Raw genomic sequence first — 20572 nt, forward strand, 5'->3', positions numbered from 1 at the left:
TGTGCGTAAAAGTGGGCTGGGGCTTCCCTGGAAGAGCCTCGTACTTTACCTTGTGGAAGTTCTTCTCTGCGGTGAATGCTGCCTGTGTTTTGCATTAATGTAACGTTAGGTGTGTTGTTTTCCGTTGGATTAATGCTGACAGGCGCTTCCCCGCAGCACCCTGGCTTGAAGGCTTCTCTCTCTACTCATAAGCGCTTCTAGTCGATACAGGATTTCATTTAGCGCTTGGTTGTAGAAAAGAAAAAGCCCCCAAGCACGATCGTGCCTCAGCTTTTTCGCATAAATAACTGTCCATTAAATGGTCACTCAGAAGCCTTTCCAGATTACTTCTGTGCTCAGTGTGGAGTCTGTTTTCCAGCTATGAAATGTGCATATTCTTTTTGGATTGGATCCTACTTTGCTTAATTGCATTGCAAAGCCCCATTAGTTCAGTTGAGCTGTTTAAAAGTGAGTAAGAACAACAGTATCTTCCCCCCGTATGTTTTGCAAGCTCCTCCAACTCTAAATGGGTTTGGCACTTACGCCATGTGTGTATCCAGTTAAATTTGCCTTAAGCAGCAGGAGAGGAAAATCAACTCTTAGGCTTTGAAGTGTGGTTTAAAAACCAGAACAGCGATTGCAGTTTTTTGGGCTATTTCCCAACCTTTGCTGAAAAGACCACCTCAGACTCGAGGACATGTTTTGGCTGGTTCCACCGACAGTACATGTCTGTGGTGGTGCTGCCTGGCTTTGGAGTTTGCATTGAAAGGGATCTGAGAAATGAAGGGAAAGTGGAATCTGGCTCTAAGCTTTACTGTGCCCAAAGCCTCACCACAAAGAGCGGGGTGGTAATCTGGAACAGCTTTTAAGTGGCTGCTTAATGTCAGGTTGCCACTTTAGTTAAGGTTTCACTATGTTTAAAGTAAATTACAGTGGTAGAACTGACCAAACAAGATATTTCAATGAAGTAAATGAAACTCTGACAGCAGCTGATGTGAGGATCAGTTCTACCTGACGTGAAACTTATAAAAGTAATGGTAGCAAACTGTTACTCTTGTGTGCCTCCAATTGGCCTTTTGTGTAAGCGCTCACGAGAATGTTATTTCCGGCTTTGAAGCTCTAAAACTCCATTGACTGATTGGTTGAAGCTGTCTTACATTTCCAGGTCTGTGTCCATGTGTTTGGGGCACTTTGTATATCACATTTTTTTTTCCCCCTGAAATGAAAAAAGCAGACTTTGAATTGTCTTCCTTACAGTGAGATGTTATGGAGGTGGTGAAGTGTATGGAGAGGTGTGAGAGAGTAGGAAAGTACAGACTTACTGTTTCTCATTGAAGTAGCTAAAATAACAACTTTACTGATTTCCACGTATAGGCTTGAGGCACACCAGTAAATCCTCCTCCTGATTCTTCAGCCATGTGGAAGACCTGATAAGAGTATTTAGCTGTCTTTCAATTGTATAAGCAAAAGTAATAAGATAGAAAGCACTGTGCTCTTATTTTATAGTTGCTGGGGCATGCTGAAAGAATTAATGTATGCTTTATGGTCTAACTTAATATTCCTTCATAATGAAGTAAGTAGGGAAAACTCTACCCTTGAAAGCATCTTATTGAGTTTTTCAGCCCCATAGGTATGTTCTCTTCATTTTGCAAATAAGGAAACTGAATTAAATATGTTTAGCACTTATTATCTGTTGAGGGTATGGCAGAGGCTTAATGACAATTCAGAAGTGCTTGGTAAATAGTACCACATCTAAACCAAGCCCGTAAACCAGACCTGACGTTCCCTATTGTGGTCCCAAATCTGTTGTCTACTTTAGGCACTTCCCAATGTGAATGTTTGCTTGTTGGATTCTCTAAGAGAATTCAGATGCTTTTTTAAATCACTTGTTTTAATAGAAGCCTGTAATTTTCCAATAATGACTTACAATGTATCAGTAGCAATACAGTACTTCTTTATGTGAAGAAGGAAAGCTGTGAGGATTACTTACCTTAATGACTTGCTAAATAATCAAATGCTAGCTGTGCACACAGGTGTTCAAAGTGGCTCATAGTGACTTCTGTACATCTCTACTACTAGACTTGGTGATAACACCAAGAGCCCTGTGGTGCTTTATGGATGAAAGATTGAGGAGTCAGGAGCCATAGCGGGAGTTCTCTTTTCCCTCCTCCTTCCAGCTGACCTGCTTGTGCTGAGAGCTGGCCTGCCTGCAGCACTATTTGCCTCCAGGTTGGAAGCTGAGTGCGAGGTGTTCTGGGATTCCCTGTCCCACTTTCTTGGGATAAGAGACCTTCTGTGCTAATCCAGCTCCCGGTCCTCTTGTGCGTATCTTATTTTTTGTGGGAAGCCTATATGAGAAAAAGAAGAAGAGAGCAGTATGAGTTGTGAGATAATGAAACTGTAAAGGTGTTTCTCTGTCTCCTTTGTTGGTTTCTTTTTGGACACAGATTTTTGTGTCTTAACTAAATGATGCATAGCAATATACATTTTAATTCTGTGTTAGAGCAGAGGAACCCAAGCATTCCTTTTATCCTAGCAGAAATGGTTTTGAAATTCATTCATTTGAAAAGACACTAAAGAATTTATCCCAGAAATGTGGCCAAATAATAAATAGACACCAGGTTATTCTGAAAGAAACGTTCAGTGAAAACAAAAAAGCAAAAAAAACAAAAAAGCATTTTTCTTATTTTATATTCACTTTTCTCTTTTATATTGGTAGTTTTTATTTTCACAACCATTTCAGGCACTCCCAGTAAATCCTCTGAGTAGATCTTTAGCCGCACACCCACTTCAGCATCCCTCATGTAATGTTTGGAAAGAGATCCGTATTTTAAGCAGTTTAGGAGCCTTCCTTTTTCATTGCCTGAAGTGCTCATCTCCAAAAAGATACCCCCAGAGGGTAGATCCGTCCTTCCTTTGAAGTCAGTGGCAATTTACTCCAAGTGGGTATCCATGCCAGGAGTACATTTCAGAGGTACCTGATCTATTTGCATCCACTTGAAAATGCATTTCTAGCGGCCTGGTCAGGGCGGTATGTAAACGTGAGTTGAACCTGCTTTTGGGTATATAAGATGCTATATGTCGTGTTTAGTTAAAGTGGATTAAGATTGTACCTGTCAGAAGTGGCGTTGCCCCCAGGCTCTTGGTTGTATTGGTTCAAGCCTGTGATGGCAGAATGGGTCAAGAGGCTTGTAGATCAGCTGAAAGCTAATCTAGGGTGCAGAGATTCTTATGGTGGATTTGTTTTATTGTTTTCTTCTTCAAAAGGAGTTTTCCAAGCATTAGCTGCTCATTGATAATCATTGGGTGCAGCTCCAAGGTGGTGGTAGCAGGAGCTCACCTTGAACGATTCTCGTTTCAGAACTGAAGTGTATTGATTTAGCTCTGCAGAAAAAGTAAGCAGCCCACTCAAATTGTGTGTTTGATCTGTCTAGGTTTAAAACAAACAAACAAAATCCCTGAAATAATTTTGCAAGTAAAATAATTCTTACTTCTGGTTGCTGTAAAAGATATTAGTTCATATAGTATTGATGATACGCAGGCAGATGGTCCTGTACTGTAGATACTTGGAATAAAATTGTAAGATTACTTTGTTCACTGCAGCTTGTCTATCCAAAAGCTACGGTTATCCAAGGAGTATGGGCAAGTGGGGAACAAAGACACGCTCATACCCAGGATTTCACTCTTGGAAGTCCATTCACCAGTAGCAAATGCAGATCTTAATGTGAGTGCTGCAGGTTTTTGCAGTCGCTGTTATTCTTGTCTGTTCTTCCCTTATTTGCCTCTTACGTTCTATTGCACTCCCTTATTGCATTGTGTTTTAAATTGCTGTAAACTCATTGTGGCAGGAAACATGTCTTCCTGTGTTTGTACGGAATTATGCACAATGTCTGCCTTTTAGTCCTTTATTAAACGAACTGTGTGAAGAATGCATGTGGGCATATTGGAATCTAAATAATTACGCTTACTAAATAAACATAACATGAGAGGTCTCTTGATATACACTGCTGCTTGGGTTGTTTCACATGTGGCAATTGTAACTACAGGATTCACCATCTGCTAAAGGAGTTTTGATTCTTTTCCTTTTAATGCAGTCCTGAGATGAGTGAGTACCATTGTGTTAAAGAGCCCTTGTTCATCGAGAGTGCTCTGTAAAACTGGAGTTTTCTTACTGTCGTTATTGTTTGTTTTTTCCCTAGTAAACTGTTCGTTGAATTACCAGATGATCTTAAAGGCCCCTTCCAACCCAAACCATCCTGTGGTAATTGCAATAGATGTGTTATAATATTGTTTGAATGCAGGGTTAAATGAATAAATCCCAGCTCAGCTTAGTTGCATTTACTTGAGTTGGTACAAGACTTCAATAGATCCTTGCTGAAGAAAGGTAGAAGCAGTTCAACATGTATGCATTGGCATTCTGTAACATGCATGTGATTGCTGGAATTGTACATAGGGCTTATGAGAAGAACCAGTTCAAGTGGTTCCAGCATTGGGAGCACCAAATGATGTTACATACAAACAAGCTGCAAAAATATGCATCTAGATATGTGTGATTGTAGCTGCTTGCAGCGTTGCTGCTCTGGCAATCAGTTGTGCAAGAGGACAGGAAGCTTACCTCTCTTACCTCTCTGGAGTCTTACCCAAGGCATTTGAATACAGATGGGTGAAGAATAGTTTAAAAATGTAACAATCTGTAGGTATCTTTGAGGTGTTTATGTACCGATCTACTTTATGGGCTTTTTTTCCTCCTATTGGTGGTTAGAAGTGCCTTGGCCTTCATAATGCTAAAGAGCTAGGTGCCTCCCTGAAACCTGAGTTTTCAGCTGGGCAATTCAAGTACACTTGCTGAGATAAAAGCCAGCCAGGTACATGTATTGTATTTATGCAGAAAACCTTATTTATTTATTTATTCCTTTCTTAAGCTTAGTAGATGCTGCTCTGATAAACCTGGTTGTTAAGCGGTGGAATGACTTGTATTTGCTGAGATGTCAGTTCCTTAGCAAAGGTCCTACTCCAGTAGGAAGTACTGTGAAGTGATGCTGTGTGTGTACTTGCCTCCTAGCCTGAGTCAGCAGCAGTCTTTTATGCTTTTAGTGTTTACCATTCTGATCTGAGGACCTGAGGTGTTAGTTCTATGGTGTTCAGTGCCTTCAAGGTGAATTTTGCACAGCAAAGGCATGCCTTCCAGTGGATTAATTAGCATGCAGTGTCTACAAACAACTTGGTAGCAGAAGGCCCTCATTGAGCTTGAGTATTTTGATTCTTTAGTGAAAGGCTTCAATCTTTTGCATAAAGTGTTTGGAGGAAGATGCAGCTGTGAGTAGGAGGGGATCTGAGTTCACAGCAGTTTAAAGTCTTGTAGGAAACTTGCCTGCAACTTGCTGTGGGTCAGGCTTATTACAAGGACCGGTATGTACCTGTGTTATTCTCACGCATCTTGCTGTAGCTGATGTAGAGCTTCCACATCGTTTTTTTTTTGTTTGTTTTGTTTTTTTTTTGTCATTTTCTATTGAACTGCTTAAATGATTTATAGCGCTGAGGGCTCGCTGCAGTCCTTAGTGTAGTTATGTGCTCTCGGAGTTCATCTGGGTGTGACCCAGCAGGAATTTCTTAGCCAGTATCTGACAATCTGGTTTGTGGAATGAGTTTTGCAAGAATGGTGTTGTAGCAATCACACCCCTGGTGCCGCATAGCTGTGTGCTTCTCAACCACAGAGATGCTTTGCTTGTCCTTTGCAGGCTGGGAAGATGAAGCTGGGCGGCAGCTGAGCAGCTCAGTGGTAGAATATCAGTGGCAATGAGCTCGCCGCTGAATCTTACCACATACAGTCTGTGTACTTTGATTAGCCAAAGATAGGACAGTTCTTCTCGTAATCTTTGTTCTGTAGGACAGAATCCAAGTTTTCTATCTCTGTCTCAAGGAAGGCTGGCTGTTCAGTGAGCACTGTGCACAGTCAAATGGAAGCCTCAGTGCAAATCTTGTCTGTAAGGAAGATCACTGTGGCAAGTCTACCCAGTGACCTGAAGAATGTTCTTAATTGTCTAAATGTATTTCCACACCAGATTGCTTTGTTTTGCTGCAGCAGGTTCTTTTATTTTTTGCAGTCCTCTTTTGTTTATAAATAATAAGCCAACCACCTTGTGTGTTCTTCAACTGTTGCTTTGAAGATTAAAAAAAGTTAAAAAATGAAAGCAAATTAATTTTCATATAACTATCTGAATTTATAACGCATTTCTTTTTTTGAGAGGCAAAAACACGTGAAGAGGTAAATGCTGAAATTCTAGCCCTAACAAGTAAGTAGTGTAGGAGAAAACAAGTTACTACTTCTGTACATGAAAATGCAAATGTAATGTTTCCTCATTGTGCTGCTGTGTTGCTGCATCCACCCTTCTTTTTATAAAAGATGAGTCGCTATAATTGATGGCCAGAAGGATGTGCAACTTGCATCTGAAAGAGAAAGAGTGGTAATTCATCTGAAAGGCTGGGTCAGCCATAAAGCAGGCTGATCTAATGGCTTTCTTGCTGCTGTGCTGGGAAGCAAGCAGTTGGTCTTTCTTCGAGAATGAGGTCCCAAATAGAAGCTCTGAAATCAGTGTGAAGACACTCTTAAAAAACACAACTGTTATTGATTTGACACTTGTTTTAAACTGCCTCAGAAATGGGAAAATGGTTTTGCTTTTTTTTTTTTTCTTGCTTTATTTCTTTATTTTTGTTACTTACTCCATAGCATTTACCAGAAGTGGTTATCTTATCTGTAGGGGATGCAGTGCATGCATCTATGCATTTTTTTTTTAATGTTACTGAGTCATAAAGACTTTACCTTCTTTTCCCCTTTAGATCTTAAGAATAATCAGTTCAGAGCAAAGAGAAAGTATGTTTGTTTATTTGGTACTGATAAGCATTCGATTCTGATGTATCATTAATGAAATATTATACTGAATCACAGAATGGTTTGGGTTGGAAGAGACCTTTAAGATCATCTAGTTCCAACCCCCTGCTATGGGCAGGGACACCTCCCTCTAGAGCAGGTTGCTCATAGCCCCATCCAGCCTGGTCTTGAATTCTCCCAAGGAGGGGACATCCACAGCCCCTCTGGACCACCTGTCGCAGTGTCTCACCACCCTCACAGTAAATAATTTCATTCTTATATCTAGTCTAAATCTGTCCTCTTCCAATTTAAAGCCATTTCCCCTCACACTGTTCCTACATGCCCTTACAAAAAGTCCCTACCCATTGAATTCTAGAAGATGATAAAAACTGCATTAGAGTGTATGGTCTCTTGCAGAACAAGGTTTATAAAGGTCACATAGTGACCAGCTTGCCAAATATTTGTGGTGAAATGCAGCAATTCTTGTGTTGGATTTGAAGTGTAATGCACAAATTTGACTTTTAGAACTATTTTTCATTAGTTGTCCTTCAATAAATGACATACACGTATATCTCAGTTTGGTTTTGACTAAGCATGCATCACAGTTTGGTTTTACTTTTCTGAGTGGTATGAATTTAGGTCAGTTTATCTTTCTAGCTTCTATACTCATCATACTGTGTCATGCACAAATGAGACTTTCTTAGCACAGTTTGGGCATTAAAGTAATTCGGGCATGGTTAGTGGTGTAGTTAGAAGTTGGGTTGATGCTTTTGAGCAATGATTTTTCACGATCCTACATTGATCCATACCTTATCGTATCCTATTCAATGTATGTGTACAGGCTGTCAGTGTTTAGTGTTCTTTGATTTCTGCCTGTGTTCAGTTCCATTAGAAGTGCACTTTGTGCTTTGAGTTGTTTTTTCCCAAGCATATATTAAACTTTTTTTCTTGACCATAAAAAATACTTTGTTAAAATGATAGATGTTTGTTTTAATGATGCTGGTAATGTCACAACCTCATCTTTCGTTCTTGTACTGTATATTTATGCACATAAACATCTGTGTTCTAAAGTGTTTCAGGAGGTGAATGACTTGCAAAGCAACATTAGGAAATGACAGTGCGGAAATATTAGGAAATGAGAGGTTCTTAGGCACTAAGTATCAGTTCAAAGAATCTCTACAAACCAGCTTTTAAGCTTTTGTGTTTCTAATTTCTTTTGATTTTGGAATTGAGGGTGTTTTGTTGCAGCAGTAACAAAATGGTCAGTGGTCTCAACAAAGATCAGCTATGTTTGCTGTGAGCTGAGGGTACAGTAAACTGCAAACTTCTGAGCTGCTCTGACAGCACTGGTGGAACTCGGATGTAAATTAGAGGACTCTCTTATATCTGTTTAATTGTTCTGAAGGTATTAATTCCTTTCTCTCTAACGACTTAATTCTGAAGGGCTTACCGGTACTGTTTGCTGCTTGGTTTCTATTCAGGTTACATAGGGTAACTCCCTTCCTCTCTCTCCCATTGTGGTTAACAGTATGTATTGCTTTGGTGCAGTTAGAAAGTAAGTCTTGGTGCTTTTGCTGCTATTCTGTCATGTGGAAACGCATCTGGCCATATCGTTTAACAAAATCTCTTATAATATCCTGCAGTGCAAAAATTAGTCTTCCGTTGAAATGTTTTGCAATGAGAAATTTTTCTGTTCCTGTATGCGTGTTTGTCTCTGCTCTTTTGAGAAGCGTGCTCATCTTCTGCAAATGCATTTGGCCTTCTCAGGTCAAAGTGATGTGTAAGATTCCAATTTGAATGTAGAAAATGGTTCTCTAAAATACATTAGCTCCTTCATGTGAAAAATATGATGTGTGTGTGTGTGTGTATATGTATATAAAATTTTTAAGTTAGTTTAATACTGGTGCTGAAACCTGAAGCATTGAAAAGGCCTGGATACTACAACAGTGACGTTTTGTCTGCTGTCATGTCTTCAATCATTTGTCACTGATGATTTATTATTGTTACCATCGCTCTTGTTAGAAAATGTAGTGCAGCTTGTTTATCTAAAAATGTATTTTAAGGCATATTTATTTTATCCCATGCCTGTAAGGGTTTCTGTTCTTCACAAGGCTGAGACGTAACTCCCACTGTTTTTTCTTGCTTCTGACTTTACTGATGTTTGTAATTCTCAACATTTGTTGTTACTCCCTTTTGTTTGGGGAGTTTCTTTCTATGCACAGTTAGAATGCAAAATCTTTCTGTTGGAAAAAAAAAAAACACTGCATTTTTAGTGTTCAGATAAAAGTTTCTCTATGTCAAGTTTGTTACTGGTTTGGATATTCTTGTAGGTGAGTTTCTTTTTAGACATGAAATATGTCAGACAGACGGGAGCAGAAGTGACCTGATTTAATGCTATCTAGAATCAAAACATACTCCGGTGTTTTGTTTTACATTGCTTGTACATTTTTTTTCCTTCTAGGCAAACGGAGTGGACGTAGCAAAAAATGGAGGGAGATGCTGAAGTTGCCACCTGTTAGTCAGTGTGAAGGTATTAGATGCTCAATTGGTGAGTGTCCTGTGGAGCAGCATGAGAGAAAAGAAGAGTAGGAGTGCACTGCTGTTAAATGGAAGGCTTCTGTCTTGCTCTGAACGTAGATTAGAAAAGAAACAATGCCAAAACAAACAAAAAAAACCCACCACAGTTGTAAATAAGTATTTATGAGAAGATAAAAGCTGTATCATAGCTCTGCATTTCTTAAAGGAAATTCATCATGGAAGACAAATCCACAAAACTGTGAACTAAACAAGAAATTTGATTGTAATCTGTATGACATGGGAATAGATTTTTATTTTATCTTAGTCTTGTAGTAATGTTCTAATCTGTTCTGGTTTTATTCTATATTCCGTCTTTGCAATGGTCTTGTTTGCTTTGGCATTGCTGTTTCATAGCATTTTCTATTTCTAACCTTGTCCTGAATGAAACTTCAATGAAGCATTCAATTTTTGTTATTTATAAATCTGAATAGTCTGTAATAGACAAATGTGCCTGGAAGAATGTTTAAATATTTGGGGGATAATTGCAACTCTTTTGGTTGCTGTTATTGTTATGGGAGTCAGATCTTGCTGTGGGAAAAGATAAACATTTATTTCCCAACTCTTTCTTAGAAAAAGACTATAACCAGCTTTGTGACAAACAGCCGATAGGAAGACTTCTCTTCAGGCAGTTTTGCGATTCCAGACCAGACTTGAAACGATGCATTGAATTTCTGGATGCAGTGGTAAGCAGTGAGAAACTTAAACGTGTATATAAATAAAAAAAGTTTGGTTATTAGTTTTTTTGTTTTTTTTTTTGTATGTAAATCAATTCCAGCTCAGCCAAAATTCATACAAAAATTCAAACTTTATTTTTGTAGTAGCTTTACATCCTATGTTTTGGATTTGTGATCAAAACACTGTTTGAAAGGCACACATCAGTATTATCTATGTGATGCTTATGCAGCATCACAGTCTTCTTTTGTCAGTCTGCGCCGCCAGAAAGTAGTCTGGTGATGCTCAAGATGGGAGAGACAGCTGAGAAAAGCCACCCAGCAGAAAGGAAATTGTTTGCTCTAAAATCTCTGCAGTTTTGACATGGTAAGAAGTATAGGCATGATGGGACCATGCTGATGTCTACTTGAACCTAAAAGGATGTGTTTATAATAAGTGTAACTTACATTATGCAAACTCGAAAATGTTGCTACTGCCATGGAAGCCCAAGGCTGGTCAGACATTGCTGACTGTAGAAATATATGGAGGTGGGTATCTTGGGAACTGTGGAAGGAGGGAAATAAAATTCTAGAGAGCAAGGAAAAGGAAGTGTTTTGGCTTGATACGTCTGCGTCGTGGTGTCGAACTTTAAAGAATGAGGGGAAAGAGGAAGTGTGTCCACAACCATGTTTGGTTAAAAAACAAAAGAACAAACCTCAAACTACATCACATGGGGAAGGAGAAAGCAATGAGAAGAGTATGCAGGTATGCAACTGTCCTTAGGAGAAGAGCGTATAATCAGTGCTTTTAGTCTGTTCTCCTTCATAGTTTAATCCAAGGCCTGTGAAATACAATATGAAATTGAGTTTGTTGTCAAAATAACTTCTCATTCCCCTTTTTTCCAAATTTTTGTTCAGGGACCGATTATCTGAAGTAGATAGAAGTAGGGTAGCACTGCTGCTTACTTACATAACAATTCACACTCTTAAAATGTGAGATGATCCTGAAAGATGCAGGGTGTGAGGAAGCACATGAAATTATTGCTGTGCCTCCATATCTACCTTTCTGTTTGCACGGCAGTGTAAGCTGAGACACTTGTTCCGCATAAAGAACCTTTTGGTGTGAAATGAGAAGTAGAACTGCCCTCTATTTGTGGTCATTTGGTATCCATTTTCATTTTTGGTATCTCAAACAATACTTTTTACTTTATTGGATTAAATATCTTATTTTCATTCTGCATGATGTTTAACAGTAGCAACTGTTTTCCTCTGGTCAATGAATCTTTGTGCAATTAGGCTTACATTACGGGTACATTTCACCATAAGATTGTGACTCTCAGCAGCAGTTTCTAGCACCAAATTCCAGAGACCAATTTGTCAGTGGTGTACATAGGATGAATTAAATGGAAGTCCAGAACAGTGGAGCTAAATATTGTTAAATGTACATAAACAGGAGCCTTTGATGGGCAGCACACAGTAGGGAGAGCACTGACAAATGTGGATGTAGTATTATTGTTACAACACCTGTACATGCTTTTCATCCCTAGAAGTTGCTTATATAAGGCATAGTAGAATCTTAAGCAGTATTAAAAGGGAAGAAAACTGTGATGTCTGTAAGGCATGATTGTCTTCGCTTAGCATATGCCATTTTTTCCAGGTTAAATTGTTTCAAAGAAGTAACTGTGCTTTACACTAATTTAATACTCTGAGTAGTTTTAATGTGCCTGTGGATTGTAATGCTCTTGTGAATTTAACAAAGTCTGACATGGCTGAGATAATCTGATGTAAGGGACGACTTTGTGATTTGCTTTTCCTTTTTCAAACTTCCATTTGACAAATCATAGTGAAGAAAAAACACAACTTGGGAATCATTGAAAAGAGAAGTCTTGGAAGATCTAAGATAATGTCTAATCTGAGTCTCATGATCTGAAAACTAGCCTGCTCTCTTAGTCAAGAGAGTGAGATGTAGTGCCTGCTGTCTCTTCTGGATGATCCCTGAAATATTGATAAAATCCTTGATTTTATTTTCTGGACTTTTAACTTCCATTTGTTCGTTTGTTTTGTTTTTTCAAAGGGGAACATTGCAGCTGTGGAGATTTATCTCAGGTTGTGCCACTTGTTGTGGGGATTTTTTGTTTTTGCGAGTCATTTTTGTTATACTTTTTTGCTTTTTTAAAAATGTTAGACTTAATCTTTCTGAGAACAAAATTTCTGACTTAGAAGTGAATAGGCAGTTTTGAGTCTGGCACATTAATTGGAAGAATTTTCTAATTCTCTCGTATGAAGCCAAATGATTTCAGATGCATGTTTATGTTAGGAGGGCAAAATGACAGAATCAAAGTGGTACTTTGTCTACATGCTTTGGGTACTAAGATTGGCTAGCTTTGACTCTTAGGAAGGTGTGACCTTGAAGTCTGGAGTAAGCTTGTGGCTTCACAGAAAGAAGGGTTGTGAAATCGTTGAATAAAACTAACAAATTCAAAGGGAGAATGAGTTATCCAATCATCTAGTGACTCATTTCACTAGCTGGGGACAGGGTTACTCAAGTATGAATAAGAATGGAATAGCAACTCAGACTTCCCTCTCAAGCTGTGTGAGTAACAGAGGTTAGCTGACAAGTCTCTCAAACTTCCTTTTAAATCGCAATATATGGTTGAAACAGAATTTCAATGGTATTGTTGGCGTAACTGAAAATGTTAAAAGTGCTGTGGTTGAGTAGCAGGTCAGAAAAGTTAAGCTTGTTTGGTAGTTAAGGAAGAATTCCTTACTGTTAGACTGAATGTTGTGAAATTCAAGTAGCAAAACCATTGGCTTGCAGTTGTTTTGGATTCAAATGTTGTATTGAATTAGCTGGTACCATAGTGTCTCATCAGAAGGTGATGCTGATGGCTTTATAGTGATATAAACAACGTGGGTTAGCTGATTGATTGCAGAAAAGGAGTTGAAGGACACTCTTATTTCCAGTATGATTTTTTTTTTTCTTTTTTTGTTCTTGAACTGTCATCTTTACTTTATGGATGCTTTAAAAAGTATATAACTTCTTTCTCACTGATTAGCTCAATCACTTGAAACTCTGAGGCTTTTAATGATTGTTGATTTTTAATGAGTGTCCTAACAAGCTGTGGTTATGTGTGATGCAGTCCTCCATTCTGGATGCCTGCTGTATTTTATTTGCTCTTATGTGCATGCTTTCACATTTAGAGATCTGAAATAAGCTTTGAGTTGGCTCAGCCTACCAAGATAACGCAGGTTGCTGTTTGAGATTGTTATGTTCCAATTAATCTTTCCCAGCATTCTGTGTTATCTTTAAGTGTTGTAACTTCTGATGTCTGCATCTAGATTACTCCTTAAAATTATTAATAGTAGACAGTCCTTGTACATTTTCAGTACTCGTATTAGGATATTTTCTTTCCAAAATTAGTTATCTATGGAATAAATTGAATGGGATCCTTTATTTCCCATTATACTGGTAGCTTTTCTTATTCGTTATAAAATATACCTAGCATAATGTAAAAGGCACTGAACATAATGTTATTCTATTCCCATAGGCAGAATATGAGGTATCTTCAGATGAAAAGCGTATAGACTGCGGCCTGAAAGTCTTAGAGACCTACTTCACTAATGGGGTAAGTATATTGTGGAATACTGCATCAGATACATTGTGAATGTATCTGACAATGTGTTCTGACAGACAAGACACCCGAGTAATTGCTTTGTTTGCTTGTAAATTGACTTTTAATTTTCATTAATCCAATTTTTGGCTTTCTGAAATTGTGGAACTTTCCTGCTTGAGTTGAAACCTTGACCAGTCCCTGCTTTTACAATTATTGCCATTATGGATTACTCCCATATTTTCAAATTAAGATACTGCTGTTAAATAAGTATGTATTTTTTTAAACATACAACAACCTCATTCAACATCTGAAAAAGGCTTAACAACCCAGCTAGAGGTTTTCTTTAGTCTAGGCCCTGAGAGTTAGGAATTCTTGAAATTCAATATTTTTAGCATATATTAAATCAGATTTTTTTTTTTTTTTTTTTTTTTAATGGTCTGTTCTCTGATGTATGATGGAGGCTTTTCTGTTGATATGTAATTGTACATTTGCTTTCTCTGTTAGCTTCTTCTGCTTCTCTTACTTTGGCCCTCTTGAAAAGGCCTTGCCTGACACTGATACCTTTTTTGCTGCTTTAAAAGTAGACTCCAAGTTTACCACATCCCCTCAAAAAGTTTCTTTATGACTACCATAGTTCACATGCTGTTTTGGTGAAAAACATTTTGGGCTGGTTTGAAATCATATCCCAGATTAGGTGTTTCTCTCCTTTCCATCCTTCCAAAGCAAATAGATAACTAACTTTGGTGGTGGTAGACCTATCAAAAGAAAAAGAAAGTTGTTGCATTATAGTCAAACTTGTTTCTCAGGTTATTGAAACAGAAATGCATTGAATGTTATTGCAGTTCTTAAATGGCGAACAAAAAAAAAGTTGACTTTCTTAGTTTCCTTGTTAGCCAAAATAATCCTTTTCCCTTTACTCATTCCATTAGTTGCAATATTGCTTTTTTTGATGCTTTTTCTTGTTTATTGTTTTTTGTTTTTTTTTTAAATTATGTTAAGTCTGCAGCACACTTGCCAGAAATACCTCAAGAAACAGTAAATGAATGTAAAGCAAGACTGGAAGAGAACCCTTCTAAAGATCTTTTTGTGGATTGTACAAGGTAGGTTAAAAATGTATAGTACTGTGTTTTAGTATCACAAGGTAAATTTGTGTTCCTGAGACAGCTGAAAAGTGAAATTATAACTCCCTGAATTGTGTCTCTGACATGAGTGTAGGTGAGAAATTTGAAACAGATTCATTAAAAGGACTGAGTTTCCTCCGTAAATTATTCACTTTCTTTGAAGAGCTATTTTCTTAATGCTATTTTTATTTAAGTCTCATGAAGATCTAATGCTATTTTATCTGTTAACAAGTAAGTATTCTTTAAGTTAAAATGGTATTTCATCATTATATCTTTTACTTTTGAGTGTGCTCTCTCCCATGATGAAAACACTTTTAAAGAATAAAGTTGTAAGTTGGCACACGGAAGGTCTGTGAACAGCATTACACAGTTCATGGTTCTGGAAAACAGGTTAATTATTCTTCCATTAACATGGCTGATCAGGGGACTGAGTATGATAATTATCACACACAGGCTTTGTTCTGAAATCATGCATCAACATTTCACACAGCTGAAGTAGCGAAGGCTTTTCTTGGAGGAACGATACCTGTTTACCAGTGTTGCATGTCTTCTGAAAGCCTTCATGTTTCTAATATTACTGGTTTTTCAAGGCATGCTTGATCATGTCTGAAGGCTTACAACATGATTTGTCACTGCTTGGGTCATCACCGTGGCAACAAAAATAAGTGTACTTTATAACCACATGAGATTAGAAGATTGAAGGGGATGTGTCAGAACACCTACTAAAACATGTCTTTCCCTTTCTACTGTCCAGTAAATGTCTCCATATGGTTTGAATGACTTGTGTTCCTAATTACCGTGGTGTGCTTAGTTTAAGAGGGGGAGCAATAAAGATGCATAGCATTCAGTTTTGCATGTGTTGTTTAGTATTTCAGTTTCAAACCATAGAGTGAAACTTATCCAGTTCCAAAGGATGTATAAAATCTTGTAGATCCTTTCCTGTAAATACCTTTCAGAGGTCATATTTGTGGGGACATAATTGCATTGCATAGCTACTAGTTGGCTGATGTGTAGGCGGGCTTGAAGACAGTGAATGTGAATACAATGGTTAAACTTCCTGATTATTGTATATAACAGCTATTTTGGCATTTACTAGTGTTCTGGTAAGGAATAGTTTTCTGATTGCAGCTCACTTTGAGACATCTAGGTTAAAACCATTAGTAAGTGCAGTGACAGTCTTTTTGCCTACTGCTACACTGATCATCAGGTTTTCAGTTTGTCTGGCTTTATTTTCCTCTTGCTAGAATTGTCCATGAGTACCTAAGCAGGAGACCTTTTGAAGCTTACCAAGAAAGTGTATATTTTTCCCGGTTCTTACAGTGGAAATGGCTGGAGAAGTAAGTGTATTTTTAAATAGTTTTTACATTATAATTCTGTTTGGTTTTCCAAACTGTTCTGCTTGTTACACAATTTTTGTTAGAAAAATCATGATCTGAAGGACTTCAGGGGTGACTCTGAGGGGACAGTGGAAGAGTCAGTGCTCTAGCTGAAGTATCTGTTCAAGAGTCTTTATGCAGTTGTTTTGGAAAAAGTAAATGCAAATTTGTTGTCAAATGTGTAGTGGGATACCAATATTGGGAACTTCTGTGAGCAGTTAGCTCCATATTTGGTTTAATTAGTATTTACTTACAGAAGGGAATCCATGTTTCCAGTCAGAACACCCCTCTCACTTTGAATTTAATTTCATGCTATCTTCATGAAGTCAAGGCAACTGTTATTCAGCCAGATGTTAAAGAACAGGACAAACAAATTGAAGACAGATGTTGGGGTGGAAAGGGGTTTGCAAATTCTTAAAATTCTTGTTGCATTAATTGTTTCTTTCTTATCAGGCAGCCAGTAACCAAACACACGTTTAGGCATTACCGAGTACTTGGCAAAGGTGGATTTGGAGAGGTTAGTACAGAGGTATTTTTCTGTGAGGCCATCCTTAAACGTTAATACAGAGGAAAAGCAGGTTTCTTAACTCTTGTCTCTAACAATCTAAATTTTGACATCAATTGGTGAACTGTCATTGATCCAAAACACTTTGTTTTAATGTGCTAGTTTCAATATTGTAGGTCATGCACAATGCTGGAGGAAACTTCCCTGACTATTGCCAAAATGCCTTTTGTTAAAAATTCTTATTGGTGATGAGAGTTTTGTTCCTACTTAGTAATTATGAGTTATGTTCCTGAACTCAATGTGAAAATCTAGATTTATTTCATTCTGTTTATAGGGTACCATTTTTTTTTCCTAAATGCTACAAATGTATCTCTGTACAGGACGATTACTAAATTAACCTTTCTTATGCTTGAATATGATGTGGATTTTAATCCTCGGTCCTGCAGTTTCCACAGTCAAGAGTTTCATCAACACAAGTTCTGTGGTTTTACTGAACTGTTCAACCTCAGCAAAAAGTGTTGGCTCCTGCATAATCTTCTTTCTTTCCCAATTCTGTTATAGCCTTTATGACCTTCTTAAGTTATTTTGTGGGTGTAATTTACTTTATTGATACTTAAAGACCCTTTATTTTTCTGAGATCGTTTAAAAGCTTGGGGAAAACAAAGGCAGAATAAATTTTGGAGTGTATATATGCAAAGTTAATGTCTCTTATGTGCTTTCCCTCACCTTTCTAGGTGTGTGCTTGTCAAGTACGCGCAACAGGAAAAATGTATGCTTGTAAGAAGCTAGAAAAAAAGAGAATAAAGAAGAGGAAAGGAGAATCAATGGCTCTAAATGAAAAAAGAATTCTGGAAAAAGTGAATAGTAGGTTTGTAGTAAGTATCTACTTCTAATCTTGTTCTTGTACGTTTGTATTGCATTGTTTCCCAGTTTCAGTCTTTTCAGGGGCTTACGGACATGACATTTTGTAACTGATTTTGAGAATGTGTGACTGCAAAGGTCAATGAGTGGTGTAATAACCAGAATGTGTTGTGTGTGATGGTGAACAGTTCTGTGCAGAGTGTTTAATAGGTGGACTGCTCAAGGTGTGACCTTACTGGACAGCAACAGTTCTCTGCTGGTTTATTCCTATTTGTTTTTTTTAAATGACTTCATATTTTGCTTATATTGGAAAAAGGAACTGAGAATTATATCAGAATTAGGGTGAATAATGGTTGTAATCTCCTTCTGTGCTCTTTTTAGGTTAGTTTATCCTATACATACGAAACAAAAGATGCCCTGTGTTTAGTGTTAACCATAATGAATGGAGGGGATTTGAAGTTTCACATATATAACATGGGAAACCCTGGCTTTGATGAAGAAAGGGCTATTTTCTATGCTGCAGAACTGTGCTGTGGTCTGGAGGATTTGCAGAGGGAGAGAATTGTTTACAGGTCAGTACACTCTTCAAGAACTCATACCTTGGCATCACCACGTCTGTTAGCATTGAACGTATAAATTGTTTTGTGTTAAAATGAGCTCGTACTTCAGCTTCATAGTAAAAGAAGGAAGAAATTGTAATAGTGTTTTTGACATGTCCTTCAGAATTACTATTGCTATTTGTCATCTTACTGTTTATTCCAACCCTGATACTTGATATATCCTAATACATTAAAAACAATTGCAAAGTGATAGAAAATTATGATAGGTAAACCAAATTTATTATCGATACAAATAAATAAATACGTTTTCAGAACATACCATTGCATGTCTGCTCTAAAGTAGATGTTTGCAGGAGACTGAAGTCCTTTGCTGCCTTGTTTGTTAAGCATAAGGGTAAAAAAAGTTAGTTACAGTCTTGTGTATTGTTAATGTGCTGAGTCTTTTCTATCCCCAGTATGGAAAATGAACTTACCTACACAGCAGTCAGTCTTATGGAAAGTGGCAGAACCACAGAATAAATCAGGCTTATGCTGGTTATGTATTGTTCCCTAATGAGTTTGGCCAATCTTGTGTTGCTGCGCAGTGTGTTTGGGCAAGAAGGGAAGAGAGGATAAATTTAAGAGTCTCGGTTTTGCTCATTGTTCTCATGTGAATCAGCTACAAGTAGGTATTTCATGTTTCCTAAGTGAAAACAAGTAATTGTTTCAAATCAAAACCCAAACCCGCAACCCTTGTGTTCAACTTGTTAGCAATTTGCATACTAGATCATCAAACGTGCTGAATCCTAGCATCATCTGCAGCTGCTTACTTTGGAGTGGCCTCGGACTCAAGATGCGTCCGGTTTTTGTGCTGTTATGTAACTAATTCCCGATTATTAGAAATCTGTGTGGGCTGCTAAAAATCGAGGAAGCAGAAAAGTAGTTTTGCAAGCAAATCTTGAGTGAAATTGCATCTTAATCAGAAAAGAATTATTTTTTATACAAAACCATGACAAGTCCTTGTCTCGTAATGAAGGACATGCAGACAGGGCAGGTGTTACCAACTGAATAATCTGTGTTCTGAGGGGGAGAAGGGCTTAAATTTAATCATAATACGTGAAGGCATTATGTCATTATTTAAACAATTAGGTATAGAACATACTGAGGGGTTCCTGCCCAAAATGTAAACAGATGAAAGGTGACTCTGATTATACCGTGTCAGCTCAAATGCACTTGAGGACTGAACTTAGAAAATGTTTGGATAATTTTATGCTCTCTGCAGAACTATTTTCACCCTACTCTTACTAATAAAGAATGACCATCTTCATGCAAAGCAGTCTCATTTTTTCTTTATTGCTAAAAGTAGTTTTTTATCCTGATCTAGATGTTTTTTTTGCCTCTTTTTTTTTTTTTTTTTTTTTTTTCTACAATCTATTTGGGAACATTTTGTTAAGTTTTACATTTTCATAATCAAGAAACTGAAGGAGGATGATAGAAATACTCAAGATATCACTAATTGTAGTAATACGTTACATGATTGAAATTCTCTGTAGGCGTTTTAAAGGCAATGCGTTTAGGAATTGGTACTGATGGCATGTGTTGCCATCAGTAGCAAAATGCCTCAGTGTGCAAAAGCCAGACTTATCTTTCTTCTCTTTTAACACTTAGAGTATGGGCCACATGTCAGTACGTAAGCTACTAAATGTCAGCAGTACTATCAGAGCTGCCCTTAGTACCCTGGAGTTGGTTGTAGCATTCTGTGAGTGGAGTTCCCACCGGATTAAAAGAACAGGTGCAGATCTGGAAGGAGGAAGCAAGCACAGGAACAAGCAGTAGTGAAGGTGTTTATCTGTTACACACAATGTTTGGTAACAGGTGGATTGAAATCAGCATTTGCATGAGACAGGGTGGGGAGCAAATGCCTCTATTATAAAGGTATTTGTATGTTGGTGTAAGCTGTAGTAAAAATAGACCCGTGCATGTTTACTTCAATTTAAAAAGTGTATATTTTCCAATCTGTTTTCAAAAGGAACCTTTGTTTTGTGAACGTTGCAGTCATACAGCCTTTGTCTGCTTTATGGGAGGAAAGCTGATGCTTCTGTTCCTAGAATTGTTTCTGGATCTCATTTAGAGCTTATTTTTCAGTTGAAATAGTCTATTGTCCACTACAGGACCAAAATCTATGTATTTCAATAGGAACTTTGGCTTCTCTCATAGTGGAGGAACAGAAGAAGGAGAAAGATGATGCCCCAGAGCATCCCAAAGCTAGAATTGATAGCTAAATTCTTGACAGTTTCAGAGCCTTACTTCTTCCTAACAATTAGGCCTAGAAACTTATAGTGTTACACAACTAGAATTCTAGCTACAGTAAGTTCTAATATCGACTGTTGATGGATCAAAGAACAGAATTGGATTTGATTAAGATGTTTCGCTATGTGTTATGTTTTGGGTTAGGCTTTAATCAGCTTTCTAGGAACTGGAT

General features: G+C 37.7%; 1 protein-coding gene across 1 annotated transcript in view; it reads left to right on the top strand.

Moving 5' to 3' along the window:
- GRK4 (G protein-coupled receptor kinase 4) overlaps positions 1–20572 on the top strand; it is a 30593-nt gene that overhangs the window by 719 nt on the left and 9302 nt on the right. Inside the window, exons 2-9 of the mRNA XM_072334918.1 lie at positions 9309–9395; positions 9995–10107; positions 13623–13700; positions 14688–14788; positions 16054–16146; positions 16639–16702; positions 17425–17565; positions 17933–18123. Of these exons, the coding sequence (XP_072191019.1) occupies positions 9309–9395; positions 9995–10107; positions 13623–13700; positions 14688–14788; positions 16054–16146; positions 16639–16702; positions 17425–17565; positions 17933–18123 (868 nt within the window). The remainder of the gene's footprint in view (positions 1–9308; positions 9396–9994; positions 10108–13622; positions 13701–14687; positions 14789–16053; positions 16147–16638; positions 16703–17424; positions 17566–17932; positions 18124–20572) is intronic.

Source organism: Excalfactoria chinensis, chromosome 4 (genome assembly GCF_039878825.1).
Source record: "Excalfactoria chinensis isolate bCotChi1 chromosome 4, bCotChi1.hap2, whole genome shotgun sequence".
Lineage (NCBI taxonomy): Eukaryota > Metazoa > Chordata > Aves > Galliformes > Phasianidae > Excalfactoria > Excalfactoria chinensis.